The following is a 17,647-nucleotide window of genomic DNA, read 5'->3' as shown; positions in this document are numbered from 1 at the left end:
TAAGGTCATCCTTATGTACCTGAATTAAATAAATTCGGACAAAGTATATTTTATTTCAAGTCATTACAATGTTTTAAAACAACGCCATCTATAAAAGTTTAATAACATTCTAACATACAGTTGAAGTTCTCAGTGTAACTTAAACATGACTTGATTCAAGTTGGGATACAGAATCAAGTTTTTACGTTGTACATTTTACCGCGAGGTGGCGCTTATTGTAAGTTTTCCGGTGAATAGTGTCGAAAGCAGGCACTTTTTATAATACGTGAATATCTCACTGGAGGGTAAAAATAAGTAATTTTTGGTGTTTGTTATACATGTTTTTTTTTTTGCCAATAAAACGCAATAATATACACAAAAATAGTTTATTCTTAAAACAAGAAATTAACTTACAGGTAATCTTACACTAAATATCAATAAATAAAAATAAATAATTACGAACATCTAATCAGCGACATTCTATGAAAACTGGGTAGCAATTCTTCAGTTCTTTATCAAAGACAGGTTTAGCTATGGGCTCTTGAGCATTCCTCATTTTCAATACAGTATTATTGTTTAGAACAATATCGCTGAAAGTATCTATTACTAGATTATTGTAGGGAACGAAATTTTCCATTTGTTTGATTTGTTTCGCGTGACCGCCGATGAAACCCACTTCGGAGCAAATGGCTTCTAATTCTGATTTGGTATGGTTTTGTGTGGGGTAGCACTTGGAGTGCCATACGCCGTGGGAACAGACTATTACTTGTCCTGTTCCATATCTGCAAAGACAAAAAACAATTTTAATAAACGTTCCTATTATGAAAGAACCTTACATGATTATTGCTTGTAATAGTTTAATAGTCATTGTATTCTAAAGTGGAAAGAAATTAGTTTAGGCGAATGTGATCGCGCAACATACAAGCCGGTCAAACTGAGAAGCGCTTTTTTAAGGTCGATTAAAATAAATCTGCTACTGTGATGCCTAACCACAGCAATGGAAGATTTTTTTTATTTTTAGTTTGGTTTAGCTAAAGATAAAAACTGCTTATTTTATCAAATGACGAGTTAATATGTTTGTAAACTTACGGTGTTCCACGTGGAGCATTGAGACCAATGCAGTTCTGTTCATCTTCTCCATTAGGACAGTCGCGAACACCATCACACACCGTGTCCGGAGCCACGCAGTGATCAACGCCGCCCGATTTTGCACCACATCTGAAATGTTTATCAGATTTTAGGTAAAGCTATGGATTTTTGCTGCTCAAACGAACAAAGAACTTGAACAAAAGCATTATTTTGCGGTATTTCAGCATTCCTTTTCTATCTTTTAATTATCGTCTACGGTATTTTTATATGGCGAGTAAAATTATAACTCAGGAAGGTACCTATTCAAATTCAAAGTTGACTGCACTTTTTGAACGTGAAAAATTTGCAAAAGACAGACCTCAAAACACCCTTCACCACACCCTATGTTTGTTTTGCCGGGAAGAAGAAGTGGCGCAAGAAACTCTCCAGCTGTCTCTAGGTTAGGAGACAACAATGTTTCGCATTTAAATTGTTATACATTGAGCATATTGCAGTATACAATATGCAATCATGACAGGTATAAGATAACCAGAACCACCCACTATTTCTATTACCTACTACTTTTGCTATTCCGAGTTACTCACTTGAAAGTCCTCTTAGCAAAGCACTTGCAGAACACAGGATCCTCATCGCTTTTATCATGGCAGTGCAATACACCATCACACAGTCGCGAAGGCATCACTCTAGCCAGGTAGTTGGAGCATGTCGTCTGTCCTGGCTCATCGGTTCTGTCTCCACAATCATCGTTCCCGTCCTTGAATAGTTCCTTCGATATGCACTTGCCGTTGCGGCATTTCATTTGGCCTACTGAGCATTCTGCAATTATAAACAGTTGAAAAAATTAGAAGTGTTAAAAATGTTATCCCTTAGATTTTCCATATACTACAAGCTTTTAATTTATTTGGGTTCATAATGAGCATGATGATTGCATGGTAGTACGCATAAAACAAAGATCATGTATTTAGGCAGAATCAGACCTACTGAAAACTTTAGCTGGAATAAGAATTCTATCTACAAAATTTACATACTTTATAACCTTTAATTTTTTTTAATGCATTTTAAGTGCTCTTTTTCTTGTTAATATATAGGTACAATGCACATAATATAGTAAGACTTAGTATCATAAAATTCAGACTGTAAGCTATAGTTGACCGTTTTTTAGCCCATTAAATATGATATCACCAATTGAGATCCGATACGCCCATTTTTATTAACGGCAAAATTGAGATGTCAACACCTGAGGGTGATGTATGGATTGGCAATATAATAAAGTATCGTATAGCATTATCTAGTTATGTAACACGAGGATATAATAGGAACAGTTATTTATAAGTTATCTGATATATCGTTTTGGAAAGAATACCGTGTTTCCAAAGAAATGATATAAATACAAAGTTGCTAGATATACATAATATAAAATCATTGAAAAATAGAAAAAGTGTAGAAGTTTCTTTAGCATAAGTCACAAAATTTTATTCGAAATGAAATCTAAAAAAAATGTTTTGATTAATTGTAGATGAAATTGACTTTCTGACTGACCCAAAAAAATGTCCCACTTTGTTTCTTTCACTACTGTTGAATATTTAACTGAGAGGTCTAAAGTGTTTATATTTTAGTGTACTTTTTTTAACTCACCACATCCTCTATGATAAGGGTCTTTATCACACATCGTATGTTTCATTTTACAAGCGTCCTCAGACTCGTCATTGCCATCTTCGCAGTCTCTCACGCCATCACACACTTGCAGTGAGGGTATGCATCGGCCACGACCGCAGCGTATGCCTTCACAGATATCGCTGTGCTCCTTATCTGTTAGAGATGGTAGTGTCTTCTTGCCTGCAGGAATTAATGGGCTCAAGTTTAGAAATAAGTCAATGACTTATCCTAAAGCTGACAGGAATTTATACATATGTACGCATAGTCGGAACATGGTCGCGAACGTGTAAGGGATCGGTAATTCAGTAACTGTATAGACTAAGTTTAAGGGCGTGCTGACTTTGGCAACCAAAAATGTGTAGCAGGAATCACATTTCAGTACAATTTTTTGACAATATTTTTCTACCGTAAAAACTTTATCCTGACAATTTGCCACACGATAAAAAATTAATTACCTATATAGTTCACAAATTGCAATCCAGGCCATTACCACAGACAAATCGCAGGAAAGGAGACATTAAAACAAATTGGTGATATCATTTGGAAGTTATGCATGTTTATTGTATATTTCGGTGATTTTAAATGTATTTGCAAATGTATATCTGTTAAGCTCACACCGGTTTAACCGCTTATGTTTGGTTCCTATTAAGACGATGATCAATATCCGGATGCGTAAAGTTAATCTAAACTCATCAAAAAGCTGTCGAAACTGCGAGAATAATCTAAGTAAAAATAAAAGAGGAAAATCGTATTTCATGAAGAAAGGTTAATAAATCATCAGCAGCTATTGATAAGATTAAGATCGATGCTTAGCGTGTTTGATATAAACTTCTCTTAACTTTTCCCAATTAAACTGGTACCATGCTTAATTTTTATTACAATCCCTACTAATATTATAAATGCGAAAGTAACTCTGTCTGTCTGTTACGCTTTTACGTCTAAACCACTGAACTGGTTTTAATAAAATTTGGTACAGAGATCGAGTTGACCTTGAGAAAGAACACAGGCTAATTAAATATAAAATAATATGCACTTACGATAATGATGCTTGATTTCGCTTTTAAGGTTTTCAATATTAGTAGCGTTAATGTGATCTCCGAGTCCACATTCACTTCTGCCATCAACGAATGTGGCTGCTGGGTACCAGCCCTGGTTGGTATGACAGCTCACTATACCGGCCCAGTGGCGGTGTAAGCGATCGAGCTAAGAAAAGAATGGGAAAGTTAGCAAGAAAGTATATACCCTAGCAAATAAATAAACTAGCTTCTGCCAGCGTTTTCACCCGCAACCCGTGGGGACTACTTCCCGTAGCGGGATAAAAAGTAGCCTATAGCCTGGGCTATCTAACACTGAAAGAATTTTTCAAATCGGACCAGTAAATTGGCGCGTTCAAGCAAACAAACAAACAAACTCTTCAGCTTTATAATATTAGTATAGATTTAGCGATCTAGAATAGCGAGATTTAGCGATTGCCTATTTTGAGTCCGGATTTTTAATATGTAAAAGAAGCCAATACCTAGCAGAGGAACAGCAAAAATACTGTTAAATATAAAAGATATGAGTTTCAAACTATAGGAAAGTAAAAAAAATTGTTGCGTACCGGACAAAGACTTTCACTAGATTTTCGTTTGAAGCAACGGTTGCTTGGATGGCAGTTTTCATAAGTTTCTTCTAGAAACACGCTTATTGTAGTATTCTTGTCATCTTGACCGACAGCTACACACGTTGCGTTCTGTTCTAAAGGATAGCTGAAAAAAAGAAAAAAAAAATCAGTTTTTCATTGAAATTCAATCACTTACTAATTTCGTAAATGACTTGTTGAAACTTACGAAAATGCAACCACCATTGGCTTTACAGAATTCGAGTAGTGTGCAGGTTTCTTCAAATGTAATAACGATGCCTTACTACGATACACATCTCTCTTGGCATCTACTTGATAAACTTGTTCGTGCATGCCGTTCATAACCCCTAAAGTTGTATGCGATCCTAGTACAACTGTTATGTAGTGATGAGACAGTCTGCAAAATAATTTTAATTAAAATCATTCACATAAATTAGGGCAAACATATTTGAAAATTGTTTTTTTAAGTACTTACGTAGAATCCCAAAGACATGAATCACTAACTAAAACCCACGATAGATTGACTAAAACTCCAGTGCACTTATAATCGCCTTCAGTAAAAACTTTAGCAATCCACGGCCAAGCGTGATTACTCACAGATTCCGAATCTCTTAACAACATATTATCGAAATCATCAAACTGAGTAAAAAGTGAATTATCACAGGAGATGTATAAAGATTTGCAAGTTTTTGTAATGTTCGGTACACATTGTTCTTTTATGACTTGAGGCTCTTTTATAATGATATGTCGGGAAGTGTCGTTTTCAACACTTTCCTGCCTGTAGGCGAAGTGTACTGGAACTCGCGCCATGGTATCTCGTCGAGTCCTTTTGTTGTCTAAACTGCGTTCCAAGATTTCATCTTCTTTGAGGTTTATGTATTTCACGTTGTACGTATTTGCAGAGCTGCAATGTAACTTTGTGTGAGAACGTTGAATGAGGTTAAGAATAAACGCAGTACAGAAATAAACTTCTATAGTGAAACTACTTTTGACGAGTATTACTGTGAACTTTCTTAGAGGCTCATCAAATAAAAATATTTCAAAAATTTCTATTGGAACTGCCTACCTAAATCCTAAATAACGGCAAATATGTGTAGCAGCCTGCTCTTGCTGTTCAAGCGATAGGTTGTCGACACACTCAACATGCCAGTCGTTCAAATGTTTCTTCGTAAGGAAGCCTTCTAAATTCACTAGCGGTTTGCCGTCTAAATCAAATTCCATAGCCACGCTGTCAGATAAGGCAACTGAAAAGAATGTTATGGTTAATACAAATTGATAATATTTATTGTATGAAGGTAATGAATGACGAGGCGTTAATATCTTATCTTTGTTATTTAAATAAAACTCACAGCAATTAAGTTCGTCTTCCCCTTCTGGGCACTCAGCTTTTCCATCGCAAACATGTTTTTCTGGCAAGCATAATCGACTGCGTTTACACAAGAAATGATTTTCTGGGCAGCTGACTAAAATAAAAGAAACACTTTTTTATTGAAATATATAAAAAACAAGTCCTAAAAATCAAAATCATTTTTTCAAACGTGGCTGCAAAACAGCACTTTTTGAACGTCAAAAATTTACAAAAGCCCGCCCTTCACCACTTTCTATGTGTTTTTGCTGGGAAGAAGATGTGCCGTAACAAACTCCCCAGCAACACATGTCTGTCTGTAAGTTAGAAGAACCTTTCAACTGGTTAATTTTTTTAGCAAATATAAATTGTTACGTTTATATTTTTTATATCAATACTTACAGCAATCAGATTCATCCTGTCCATCTGCACAGTCAATAACTCCGTTGCATATGAGTGTCTCATCAAATGTAGATATGAAGTCAGTGCATGTACAGTCAAGCTCATCAGTGCCGTCTTCACAATCCGCCTTACGGTCACATCGCTGATAGTAAGGTATTCTTTGTTCAATACTGTAAGAAGACCATAATATACATATTAATAGATGAAACAAAATGTCATGTCAAAAGAGAGATGAAGTTTGAAAACCAAAAATATGATAAACTAGCTTCCGCCCGCGGCTTCGCCAGCATGGTGTGTTGATAAAAAGTAATATGTGTTAATCCAGGGAATCACCCGTCAACATACCAAATTTCACCAAATCGGTCCAGCCCTTTTTGCGTGAAAGAGTAACAAACAAAATATGTACATTCTCACAAACTTTTGCATTTATAATATAACTAAACTAAACTAAACTAATGATTTCAACTTACCGTCGACATTCAAACTCGCTAGGAACACGATGTTTCCTTCTTAATTTAGCTGGTTCAATCTCAGAAGTACCAACGTCTTCTATAACATTAAGTATATCTGAACTATCTTCAAAGTCTAGTTTCTTAACTGCTGATTCTTCAGGTAGTTTCTTAACTGGTTTTTCTTGCAGTTCAGTTGAAGTGATTTCTTTTATATCATCCATTGTTTCACTAGCTTCCTGGTCCTCTTCTAAAGTAGAGTTTGGAAGTAGATTTATGGCAAGCGTTTCTTCACTCGTCTTAACGTCTGTTTTATTTTCAAATTCAGGTAGCTTCGTTACCGGTGGATCAACTTGAAGTTCATTGCTAGTTTCATTCTTTACGTCATCCATAACATTTGTTTCAGTAGGTTGCTGAGCAGCTTCTGTTGAAGTGGGATTTGTAGCGAGTATTTCTCCACTCATTTTAACATCTGATTTATCTTCAGGTGATTTTGTTACTGTAGTGTTATCTTCAAATTCATTGGTTGTTTCATTATTAACTATATCTATTAGTTTTGTGTCTGAAGTATCCTGGTCGTTTTCTGTGGAATTGGAGTTCGCAGGTAGGTTTTCATCTTTGTTCTTTTGGTGATTTTCTTCCGTGCTTTCCAAAAGACTAAAGGGAGTAGTAATTTCTTCTTTTTCAATATCATTTTTTTCAAGAACAGAGGTCGATGTTTCAATTATTTTTTCATTCAAATCATTACTATCGGAGTTATGTTCTAAGAAATCATTACGTGTGGTATCTTCTTCAGAAAATGTTTTTTGTGTAGTAGTTGCTACAACATGTTGCAGTACTGAGGATCCAGATTCTAGCAATTCTCTGGATATATCCATTGTAATCATTTCCATATCTCCTCGACTTGAATCGGTAGGATCTGTACTTATTGAACTAAAAGGGTCAGCTGTGCCTGTTTCTTGTGAAGATCGAATGTTTTCTGAGCTTGCTTCATTTAAGATTTCGAGAGTCGATGCATGTTCGAAGTCAGGTGTAGTAGGTGTCAGGTGTTCTTTTTTATGTTCATTGATTCCGTTATCATTTTTAGATTTAAGTTCCTGTTTATTAGAGTCATTGGCTGTAGTTGATTCAAAACTGTCGCTTTTGCGTTCAGATGTAATGATTTTAGGAGTTGTTGAACTTTCGGTTGAAGTAGTAATTTCTTCTTCTGTAATTGAAGGTGTTGTGGTATCCTCATTCAACTGCGTCGTTGCGGCTGTTATTTCTTCTATATTTTCAATACTTTTAGATAAATTACTTTCTGCAGTTTTCATGGGTTCAGATTGCGCCTCTTTTGTTTCTAATAAACCTAATGTACTACCTGCATTTAAATTAAATATTTCATCGGCGAGTGTAGACACTGTTCTAGTAAATTCACACTTAGTTTCATCTTCTCCGTTCAAACAATCTACGATTTTATCACATTTTCGTTTATTCGGAAGACATTTAGATATTCCTGTTTCGCATTTGAAACCGGGGCATTCTTGTATTGGTTGGACAACGGGCAAATTCTTGGATGCTGAAAGAAAAGCAAAAAACAAATGACGATCGGTAAGCATAGAATTTCAAATTAAAAGCACGCCTGCTTGAGACGTATTCTTATTTTACTGGCCTTAAAATTCGTAGGTACTTACAAATATGATATCTAATCCATTTCACGAAGAGACTGACTCGAGTGTAAACGCCCGGCTCATCTTTCCGAGCGCACCCGTCACCATGGCTTACGATCCCTGCCATGTACCATTGTTGGGAATTCAAAGGATTTCTGCATAAAAGAGGCCCTCCACTGTCGCCCTGAAATAATCCAACATGTTATTGCAAAGACGTGATAGGGAACTCACGTAAAATATATGAAATTCTGAGAAGTATATGCGTAAAATCTACGCATCTACGTTATTCATCTACGTTATTTATTTATTTTAATTCGAGTGAGACACTATTATGTCTATAGTATATATTGTGTCTGTGTGTAAAATAGATAATTATTTTACCTGGCACGCATCCTTGCCACCTTCAGCAAAACCAGCACAAATCTCTTTGCCAGCTTGATCTTCACTGTGCTTACATTTGGCCCAAATAGGTACTTCTACTTCTCTCATGTGGTCGGCTAAAAGGCAAAAAAAAACGAATATATTTCAAACAATAATTCAATTTTGAACTTGCAAAAATTCCAAAGGCTTATTTTCAGCATTTTGTTTCGTAACCCTAAAACTGATTACTCACGATCGGGTCCTTTTTCGGTCGTAGCTCCCCAACCGACAGCGGTACACACAGTACCCGGAGATGGGCCCCATAGCCAATCAGGGCCCGCCGTATCGGGACTGGGCAAGCATATCGGTCGCACCCAACGACTATATTGAATAGCGGGTTCGACTCTCAATAGAGAAAGATCGTTTTTCATGTCAGTCTGACTGTAATGTTGATTGACTATGACGTGGGTCACTTTGTGACTTTGTTCTTGTGGCGAGAATGAAAAACGACGCAGCATTCCTACTTGCACCTCGTAGTAATGATCCCAGAATCTGTGGAATTGTGATTTTTTAGATATACAATATATTCAAATTAGACTATTTTTAATCAGATATAAATTAAATTGTTATTTAAAAATGATGTAGGTAGTTGAAAGGTGATCTTACTTGTGAACACAATGAGCAGCGGACACCACCCAACTATGTGTTATAACGACTCCTCCACAATGGAACATGCCATTTCTATACAGAGCTACCATCCAAGGCCAGGCTGCAGGCTGACTGGGCTTTCCCCCCACTACCCTACTCTCTGTCCTTTTGTTCCTCATTGTTCCAAAGCCGTCTCTCTTGAATGTATCGAATTTAATTCCGTAATTCATCTTAGAACCGGTCCTGTCTATATTCCTTTTCATGCGGTTGCCGTAAAACATCAAAGAGTAAGGATGGCTCGGTAACAGATATCTTTTGTTTCTTCCGAACAGATGATTTTCGATCGCAGCGTTCTAAAAATAAAATAAAGGGTTACACAATGAGTATTTTTGGAGACGTTGTCATAACTTCAATCAATAGGTCTTAAATAATGAGGCGTACTTCAAATATAAAATGGAGTCGTTGTAAAAATATCAGCAAAAATGTTCTGAATTCTAAAAATATCTTACGAAGCGTGAACAATATTTTCTGCATGATTTGCGAGTACATTACCTCTCTAAGTAGCTGTGACGTAGACTGCACTCGGGTTCCACATAGCATGTCGGGACAATGCACGTACACTGCTGATGAGTTCATACATGTGTCGCTTGTTTGCATCAAACCGCCGGGACCAGTGTTCAGGTAGTCTATCTTTATCATGGGGTCTATGGGAACTACTTGTATGATCGGTGGCCTGAAAATGGATCATTACTATATGTTTTTTCTTATGTATTAAAATCGAATCTAGGTAAGTATTTTTTCTTTGCAAAATAGGTAGTATTCATTTTGATACACGGCTAGGCACCGTTCACAGGCTAGTTTAAAAAAAATAAAACATGATTAATGTTTGACTAACGAATCGCTCACTTTCAAAACACATATTGGGAAACTTACCTTATAATCAGGCCGGTTTCCCTCCGGCAAGCGTCATGAGCCCACATGTAAGGATTTTCGCAAACTGCATACCAGTTTCCTTTGAAATTTCTGTGTAAAAATCCTTCAGTGTTCGAAATGGCAAATAACTAAAATAATAAAAATATTATTAAATATATTTCATATTTAAATCACTTTATTAATCTCCCGATCCAGCTTAATTTAGAATTAAAACAATAACTTTATAATCACTTTGTTATCTACGAAAACCATTCCTGTCTAGTTTCGATGTCTTCTGAATTTTCATCAAACTTTTGTGATAAAGTCAAAAACCTCCGAATTCACGTTGTCACCGATGCAATTTCGTGTTCAGTGAAAGTGAAGTGAAATTGGTATGTCCGTCACCTGTCATCTACACTTTTGATGTATGAGTATTGGAGGTGAAAATGCAAAAAAACTTCTCACAAAGAAAAGAAAATTCTTTACTGTTACATTTTGTACTAAAAATAACTATTTCTGATTGAAAATAGGACTTTGCCATAACTTACAGGCTTTTTAAGAAGACTGGGAGCTAGCATGTTACATTCGACCTCATCTTTGTGGTTGGGACAATCAACGAAATTATTGCATCGCTGTTCTTTGCTAAAGCAAGTACTTCGGGAGCTCATGTCTAAATCCTCACAGCTAAACTTATCTTCACTGCAACCTGGAGTAGTAGAAAAAGTGTTAAAATAATGGAATGACTTTGAACTTTATTTCAATATAAATAAGGACTATTGAATATTTATTACCAAAGCAACCCATTTCGTCTTCTCCGAAAGGACAATCGAAATATCCGTCACAAAGTCGTGACTTATCGACTCTCTCTTTGCAGGTGCAAGAAGCTTCATCGCTGACATCAATGCAGTCGACGTTGCCATCACACCACTGCTTTTCGTCAATACAAGCGTCTCCACTCGCGCAAGATATTGTGCCCGACGGACATGATGTTTCTCGAGATGAATTAGAGGTACGTTTCGTTGCTGCCGCTTCTGATCTGTGAAAAGCAAAAAACGTCTTAAAGTAATTCGAGTACTTGTGCAGATATACGGTAACATTATAGAGCAATAACACTACGTAAACTAAATTTTGTCGTGTCGGGGGACCGCTCTAATTCATTACTTTAGATACGTGTTTTTTTTTTAAACGAATTTTGTAATTAGGTATCACTTGATTTATGTAAGTATTTATGAAGGTAAAAAGCGGTCCCCCGACACGTCAAAATTTAGTTTACGTAGTGTTAAAAGTTATTTTTTGCTTTTTATAGGGTTTAGCGTTTTTAACCTTTTGTCATAATTATTGCGTACTTTTTTTGGGTCGGGGGTTTTTTAAATTTATAATTTAATTTTATTTCATGCTTTTTAAAGGAGCTCCTTAATTTTTCCTTCTTTCATTTAATTTATTTTATCTTAAGATGGGGTCGCTATATGCGATCTCGGCCAAAGGTAGCTGTTTAACAATCCTCATGACAAACTGGCTCTGGGAGAATTGCACAGATTGAGAAACAATAAAGATTAACCTTTGGACATTCTAGATTTTCAGCAAAAATATAAATCGGTTTATCCGTTTCATTCCGGCATTCCAGGGTTTCATCCGCCACATCCCATTTCCAGCATCAGGTTCTCGTCAATCAGAAACATGAAGAGAACTCGTCAAGACAAATTCAACGAGCCCAAACTCGATGGGTTTACTAAAAGGCAGTTCAGGGTTACGTCTTCTACCTTCATGCCCTAACAGCAGACCAGCTCAGTGGTTCCAAAAGACATTAGTGTTTCGAATTTCAGATCCCACATATACTTGCAAGTAAATTGAGCGTGTAACAATCCTATCACATCTAGCAAACGACCTGATGACCTTGAAGACCTGAACTGATTTCCACCAAACATAGCTAAGAACACTCCCGACTGACATACCTTTTAAACAAAAAAAATCGCATTACAATCGGATCATCCGTTTGGGAGCTACGATGCCACATACACACACACACACACACACACATACACACACACACAGACACGTCAAACTTATAACACCCCGTCGTTTTTGCGTCGGGGGTTAAATACACATATAGACATTCCACAGTCTTTTTATGAGCATGTCTTTGTAATACTTACTTTGATTCCAACATGCTCAAGATGATATCAATATCTTGAGGATGTATCTTTTGTCTATGCATGTCTATATCCCGTTCATGAAGATAAGGGGTGTGCATGGGCGGGGATAAAAACCTGCGAACATTGAAGTACAAAATTTTATGCCAGTTCTCAGCAGTAATGAAAATAAAGCATACCAAAGAGGTTCCATACCTAGTATGATGCATTAATGGATGGTCATAATGTGTTCCTAAGTAGTCAGATGTTGGCTCATAAATCCCTGTAAAACAGAAAGGTGTGTTAGAAGTTTGTTGCATTAAAGGAAAACTTTATAACCTTTTTGATGTTTTACCTTTTGTGTGAGGGCAGTTTTGTTTTAGAAGTCGAGCTAATAAAATATTCTGTGGTGGATCTGAATGTGACTGCGACATAGTGTTAGCATTAGTGAATGGAGCCGCGCCTCTGCCTTCAACTGGTATTGAAGGAACAGCTTCGATAATGTTATCGATATTCATGGTAGGCAATGCTTGTCGTTTAGTGAGATCTGTTGGAGCAACTTCTTCATTTTTCATTTTACTGTCGTTAGCATTTTCATCGTTTTGATTTAATTTCAAATTAATTCTAGATAGATCTTCTTTTGTTTTGGTTTTATCATCACTGTGTACGATTGCTTTCAATTTGGAGACGAAGTTTTTACATATTTCTTGATGGTTGTCATTGTTACATAAAAGGTCATGTTTTAATATTATTTCTCTTGCCTTTTGTATTTGTTCATCATTTAAATTTTCGATGGGATCGACCATGAGTAACGATGAGTCGCTTGGAGTGATTGCGCTTCGTTTTTTTCTTATGCGTTTTGGTTCTGATTTCAGTTTCTTGTCTGATGTTTCATTTTTTAATTGTAGAAATATTTCCATGTTGTGAACTGTTACGTTTGGGAGTTCACTATTCCCTGTGACTATAATAATCTCGGTATTTCTTCCATTATCTAAAACGAAACGGAACATTACAAAAAGGTTAATAAAGATAGAGAATGTTATGAACCCATTTTGACTATTGAAAGTCAATGTTAAACTTACCATAGCTCTCGGATATTTTTATCAGTAAGACATAAGTTCCTACCCCAAATATTGTCAGTAACAACATAACCATTACTTTTTGTAATGTGGGGAGGAAACATCTGTAAAAACCATTATTATCGCGACCTGAAATTAGATCAATACTGTTAATTAGGAGTACATCATTACTGCATAATATTCCTTAACAAATCTGGTTATGGGTACAGGAAGCACCAAAGGTCGTTAGTTTGCCGAGACCTTGCTTATTAAGACTTAATGACATTACTTTGCTAATAGTTTAATAATGTTTTCCAACACAGTCTCATGATGCTTGCGTATATTCTATCTGAACGATATGAAACTGCCAATTTCATTTAATTAGTAGAAAGTCAGTAGACGATATAAATATTAACACATGCTTTTTACACTAAGCTCCTAAGCTAGCCTTTTTTTTCAATCATAAAGTCGTCATCCCAAAAAAATATCAGGAACTTGACGTGGTTTTTATCAATACACATACTATTTTCTGAGGATTCTGCTAACTCCATCGGTGGCAGACCCAGCTGCTCCCAACGTTCTTTCATTATTTTCTCACTGGTCATCTGAAAAGATGTCATTTTATCAAAAATAATCTATCTACTAATATTGTTTCGAACTACCGCTAGCAGCTATCGAGTACATAATTAAGTAGAGTACACCAGTGTAATTCCTGGTCTTTATGAATTTGGCATAACTTGTGTGCAAGTTAAGTAAACATTCAGGTAACCGACTTATGTAGTTTGTAAACAACTTAAGTAGTTTGTTTCTCATGGTTAAAGTTCACATAGCTAAGTAGTACTAGTAGGACTATAAAAAGTAGTATCTATAAAGTCTTTTTAGATAAATTCCCAATATAATATTTTTTTTTCCAATTAGAAGTGTTTCATTTTAATTACAATATAATGTTGCTTTTATTAATAAATATCAAGATATCATTATTAAAAGAACGCATGAATGAGGTAACCAAGAATAGGAATATTATGCCTAAGAATATACATAATATACAAGTAATACAAGACGAAAATAATACCTAAATGAAGTGATATTATGTAGCAAGCAATCGACATTATTCAATTTCATTATATTAAATGTCGATCTTGTCTTATTGGCGCTGATCAAATATCAAGTCGTGTGCGACACACCTAATATTCGTAATGGCACATAAATTAAGTGTATGTGCACAGTATACAGAACACAAATGTCTGGGTGAATGACATGAAGTCTTGATGTCTTAAATTCGTCATAAAGCAAAGGGATCCATTCTCTTTATGAGAGGAATCACTTTTGCTGAAACAAGTCTTTTTTACACTGGCGGATTTTCCAAGCGATACAGATAACAGACAAACAATTGACAACTGCCTGTACAAAAATGACGTTAAGAACCAAAAGACAGATTTTTGAGGCTTGAAATATACTGCTCATATATCTATGATTGGCTTTTTATGCGCGGAAAGAGGGGATGGAAAATTCATCAGAGTGAAAGAACTGTAAGCACAGAAAGAGGAAAGATGTCCTCAGATGCTATAAGGCAGGTAGGTCAGGTGCCTTCTTCTAAGTCGCACGTTACCTACGTACCGTAAATGATCTTAATAAATACTATAATAAATACTTTTTTAATTTGTTGTAAACAGACAGAAGACGCGGCGTGTTTCGTCATTTTCTATGCAGTAGTAGAGATATAAAATAGGTATCGTTACTCAGTTCAAACGCGAAGGAACAATGAAACTTCTGAGCATGACAAAAGTTGCAAGCAGGAAGCTCATATTATATGCTACCAGCAGGTGCAATATGCACTCAAAACTTCACCGATCCCGTGAATCGAATTTCCGCGTATATGCGAGGTTGATATTAAAATGACATTATATCGTTACACGCAATGCAATTATCGGATACGCGCTTTTTCAGTTTGCATTTTATTTCGGGGTTTTTATTATTAGGTTTTCATGAGTATCGAAAAATATCAAAAAATTTTCGTCGTTAAAAAAAATGGTTTTATTTATCCTATCTAATTACTTTCCCAGAAATAAGTTAATACTCAACAATTCTCTGTCAAACTGTTTATTTGTTCAGTATTGCGAATAACGAATTCAAGGAAACTGAAGACAGGTACTAGACATTATATTCCTTTGTTGTTGAAACAGTTCTAGTACTTACTACATTGTTTATATTAAACTAACTTCCCGGGATTATATAGTAAGTAAGCATAATTCTAACTGTTACGGAATACTGGCTGAATTATTGAAAATGCAATCCATTTCCTCTCCTATTAATTCTGTCAATTAATCGAAAAAGAATTCTTTTTTTAAATCCGACTTTTTCCGTCATTCTATTTTTAAACGTGCCAAAAATAACTTTTGAAGAGTCAGCATTATCAAGCTAGCGCACAAAAGGGAAGATAATAGACAAAGGGAAGAATTACAAAAACGTTCAAATATCGAATTTCAAGACGACTGTCTTTGTGCTTTGCTGAACTTAAAGGAAATTCTTGTTTACTCAAACAATAACAACTTTTTCAATTAACATAGTTGTAAAACTATACAGTTTCATAACAAACATTAGAATAAAATAAAAAATAGTACTTACATTGTCCTACAATTAAAATTCAATCACTCACTAATCACGACAACACATTTCTACGTAAAATAACAAAGTTTTATGTTACTTCACTGCACTGAGCGACCGCGACCGGCGCACTGGCCACTGACTCAGTTCAATCAATTTGCTGATCAGTAGATTTCGGGTAGAATCACAATTGTTTAGCTGACACTTTTTGTTCGATGTAAACTTTTAAGTTTCGAATATGAATCATACGTTTTATTTATTACGACAGAAGTTTTGAACAATGAGGAAATTCGAAATTGAAATGCTTGATACTCTCGAGAATTACTTAATTCCAAAATACAATTTCTCGATTCTCTCAGAAATTCGAATTTTGAGTTTGTCATAAATAATCTTGATTGTTAGATGCGCATTTGGGAATTGCAAGTATTTTATACAGAGGTACATTAATAGATTAAATTCAGGAACCAAGGATTTTGTCATTATTTAATTCCTTCGATCTTTACTTGGGTTTTCGATATTTACTTTACTTGGCATTACTTTCAAAAACAAATGTTTCCTAATAAAATTTGCAGTATTTTCTGTGGTAATTTTTTATGATTATTGTCTTCTAAGAATTCTTAGGAAACTTGAAAAGGTATTTGGAACAAAAAATGGCTTACAATAAATTACGTCAAAAATGAAAAGTTACATCCTATATCTGTAAAATCGTTACGAATTCGCGCATTGTCATCACACCAGCACATACACTACAAAACGATGACCCGTTTATTTCGAAATGTTGATTCGTACCTACATACATATTTAAAACACTAAGCATTTTGTAGACTTGCAAAAAATTTGTACGAAATTACGAAAATAATTATATCTGGGCCTAGAAATGTAGGTTTCAATTTTTATCGCAACATTTTATATATTGCACCTACTTGTCAAGAAATAACTGTCCAACAGTTTTTCTGCACATTATTTATTATGATATAATTGTAATATTTTGGAACTTGCTTGGTTTTTACGCATTTTTAGAGTACAATAAATTATTTACTTATCAAAAAAGAAGAATTTATGGTAGCTGTGTAGAATTTCAAAGGCGACTTTACGCTTAAGAAACATAGGGTAGCGAGTATTAACATAATACTCGGCGCACATCTGCTCACAGCATCCCGAAGATTACATACTTTAAAATTATCTCCAAGTAAAAAGTTGGTACTCTCATACGAGTATTAAAGTACTAAGTTTTAGATATGGAAAAGCAATTTTAATGACAAAAGCAGTATTTCTAGCTTGATGTAACATTACTAGACGAATATCAAGCTTTTTTTTATTTTAAACCAATACTTATGTGGCAAAGCATCAATCAATAATGTGTAATAAAACCTCATTTTTGTAGACAAAACTCTTTTCGACTGTCTAGTCATTCTCGACGCATCACAACCCTTTCGTGCTTCAGCGAGCGCGTAATTCAGTAACTGTCAGTTATAGAATATTTCACAAAAATGTGATTTGCGACAGCGGTTCAGACAGTCGAATAACTGAACGTCAAGGAAAGAAAATAAGTCGAAAATATTGTAAAGTTCTTTTTTAAAACGATTTCCAAAAAAAAAGATCCCATTGTGGATGATTGCATATTTTTATGTAAGATGGAGTTATTTAAAAGAATACTTCTTTGGTAATGTATAGTATTTTGGCAGTTCAAATCACCCACGTAGACGAAGGAATGAATAACTCACTGCACATTAGTCAAGATTTTAG

At 35.3% G+C, this 17,647-nt stretch overlaps 1 protein-coding gene across 1 annotated transcript; it reads right to left on the bottom strand.

Annotated features, from left to right (window-relative positions):
* Positions 1-402: 402 nt before the first annotated feature.
* LOC110374036 (serine protease nudel) lies at positions 403-16,040 on the bottom strand. Its single transcript, XM_021331571.3, has 26 exons — positions 15,923-16,040; positions 13,821-13,902; positions 13,322-13,447; positions 12,595-13,230; positions 12,456-12,522; positions 12,264-12,377; positions 10,902-11,146; positions 10,659-10,816; positions 10,132-10,259; positions 9,751-9,931; positions 9,217-9,551; positions 8,804-9,102; positions 8,572-8,687; positions 8,215-8,374; positions 6,563-8,099; positions 6,093-6,262; positions 5,695-5,808; positions 5,412-5,589; positions 4,821-5,249; positions 4,554-4,742; positions 4,325-4,472; positions 3,762-3,927; positions 2,704-2,904; positions 1,653-1,884; positions 1,069-1,197; positions 403-761 (listed from the first exon to the last, which is right to left on the bottom strand). Exons 2-26 carry the CDS (start codon positions 13,900-13,902, stop codon positions 449-451), a joined length of 6,453 nt encoding a protein of 2,150 aa, XP_021187246.3. The 5' UTR covers positions 15,923-16,040; the 3' UTR covers positions 403-448.
* Positions 16,041-17,647: the final 1,607 nt, after the last annotated feature.

This window comes from Helicoverpa armigera, chromosome 12 (genome assembly GCF_030705265.1).
Source record: "Helicoverpa armigera isolate CAAS_96S chromosome 12, ASM3070526v1, whole genome shotgun sequence".
Classification (NCBI taxonomy): Eukaryota; Metazoa; Arthropoda; class Insecta; order Lepidoptera; family Noctuidae; genus Helicoverpa; species Helicoverpa armigera.
Note: the sequence above shows the minus strand (reverse complement) of the source record. Positions and strands in the feature narration are given on the sequence as shown.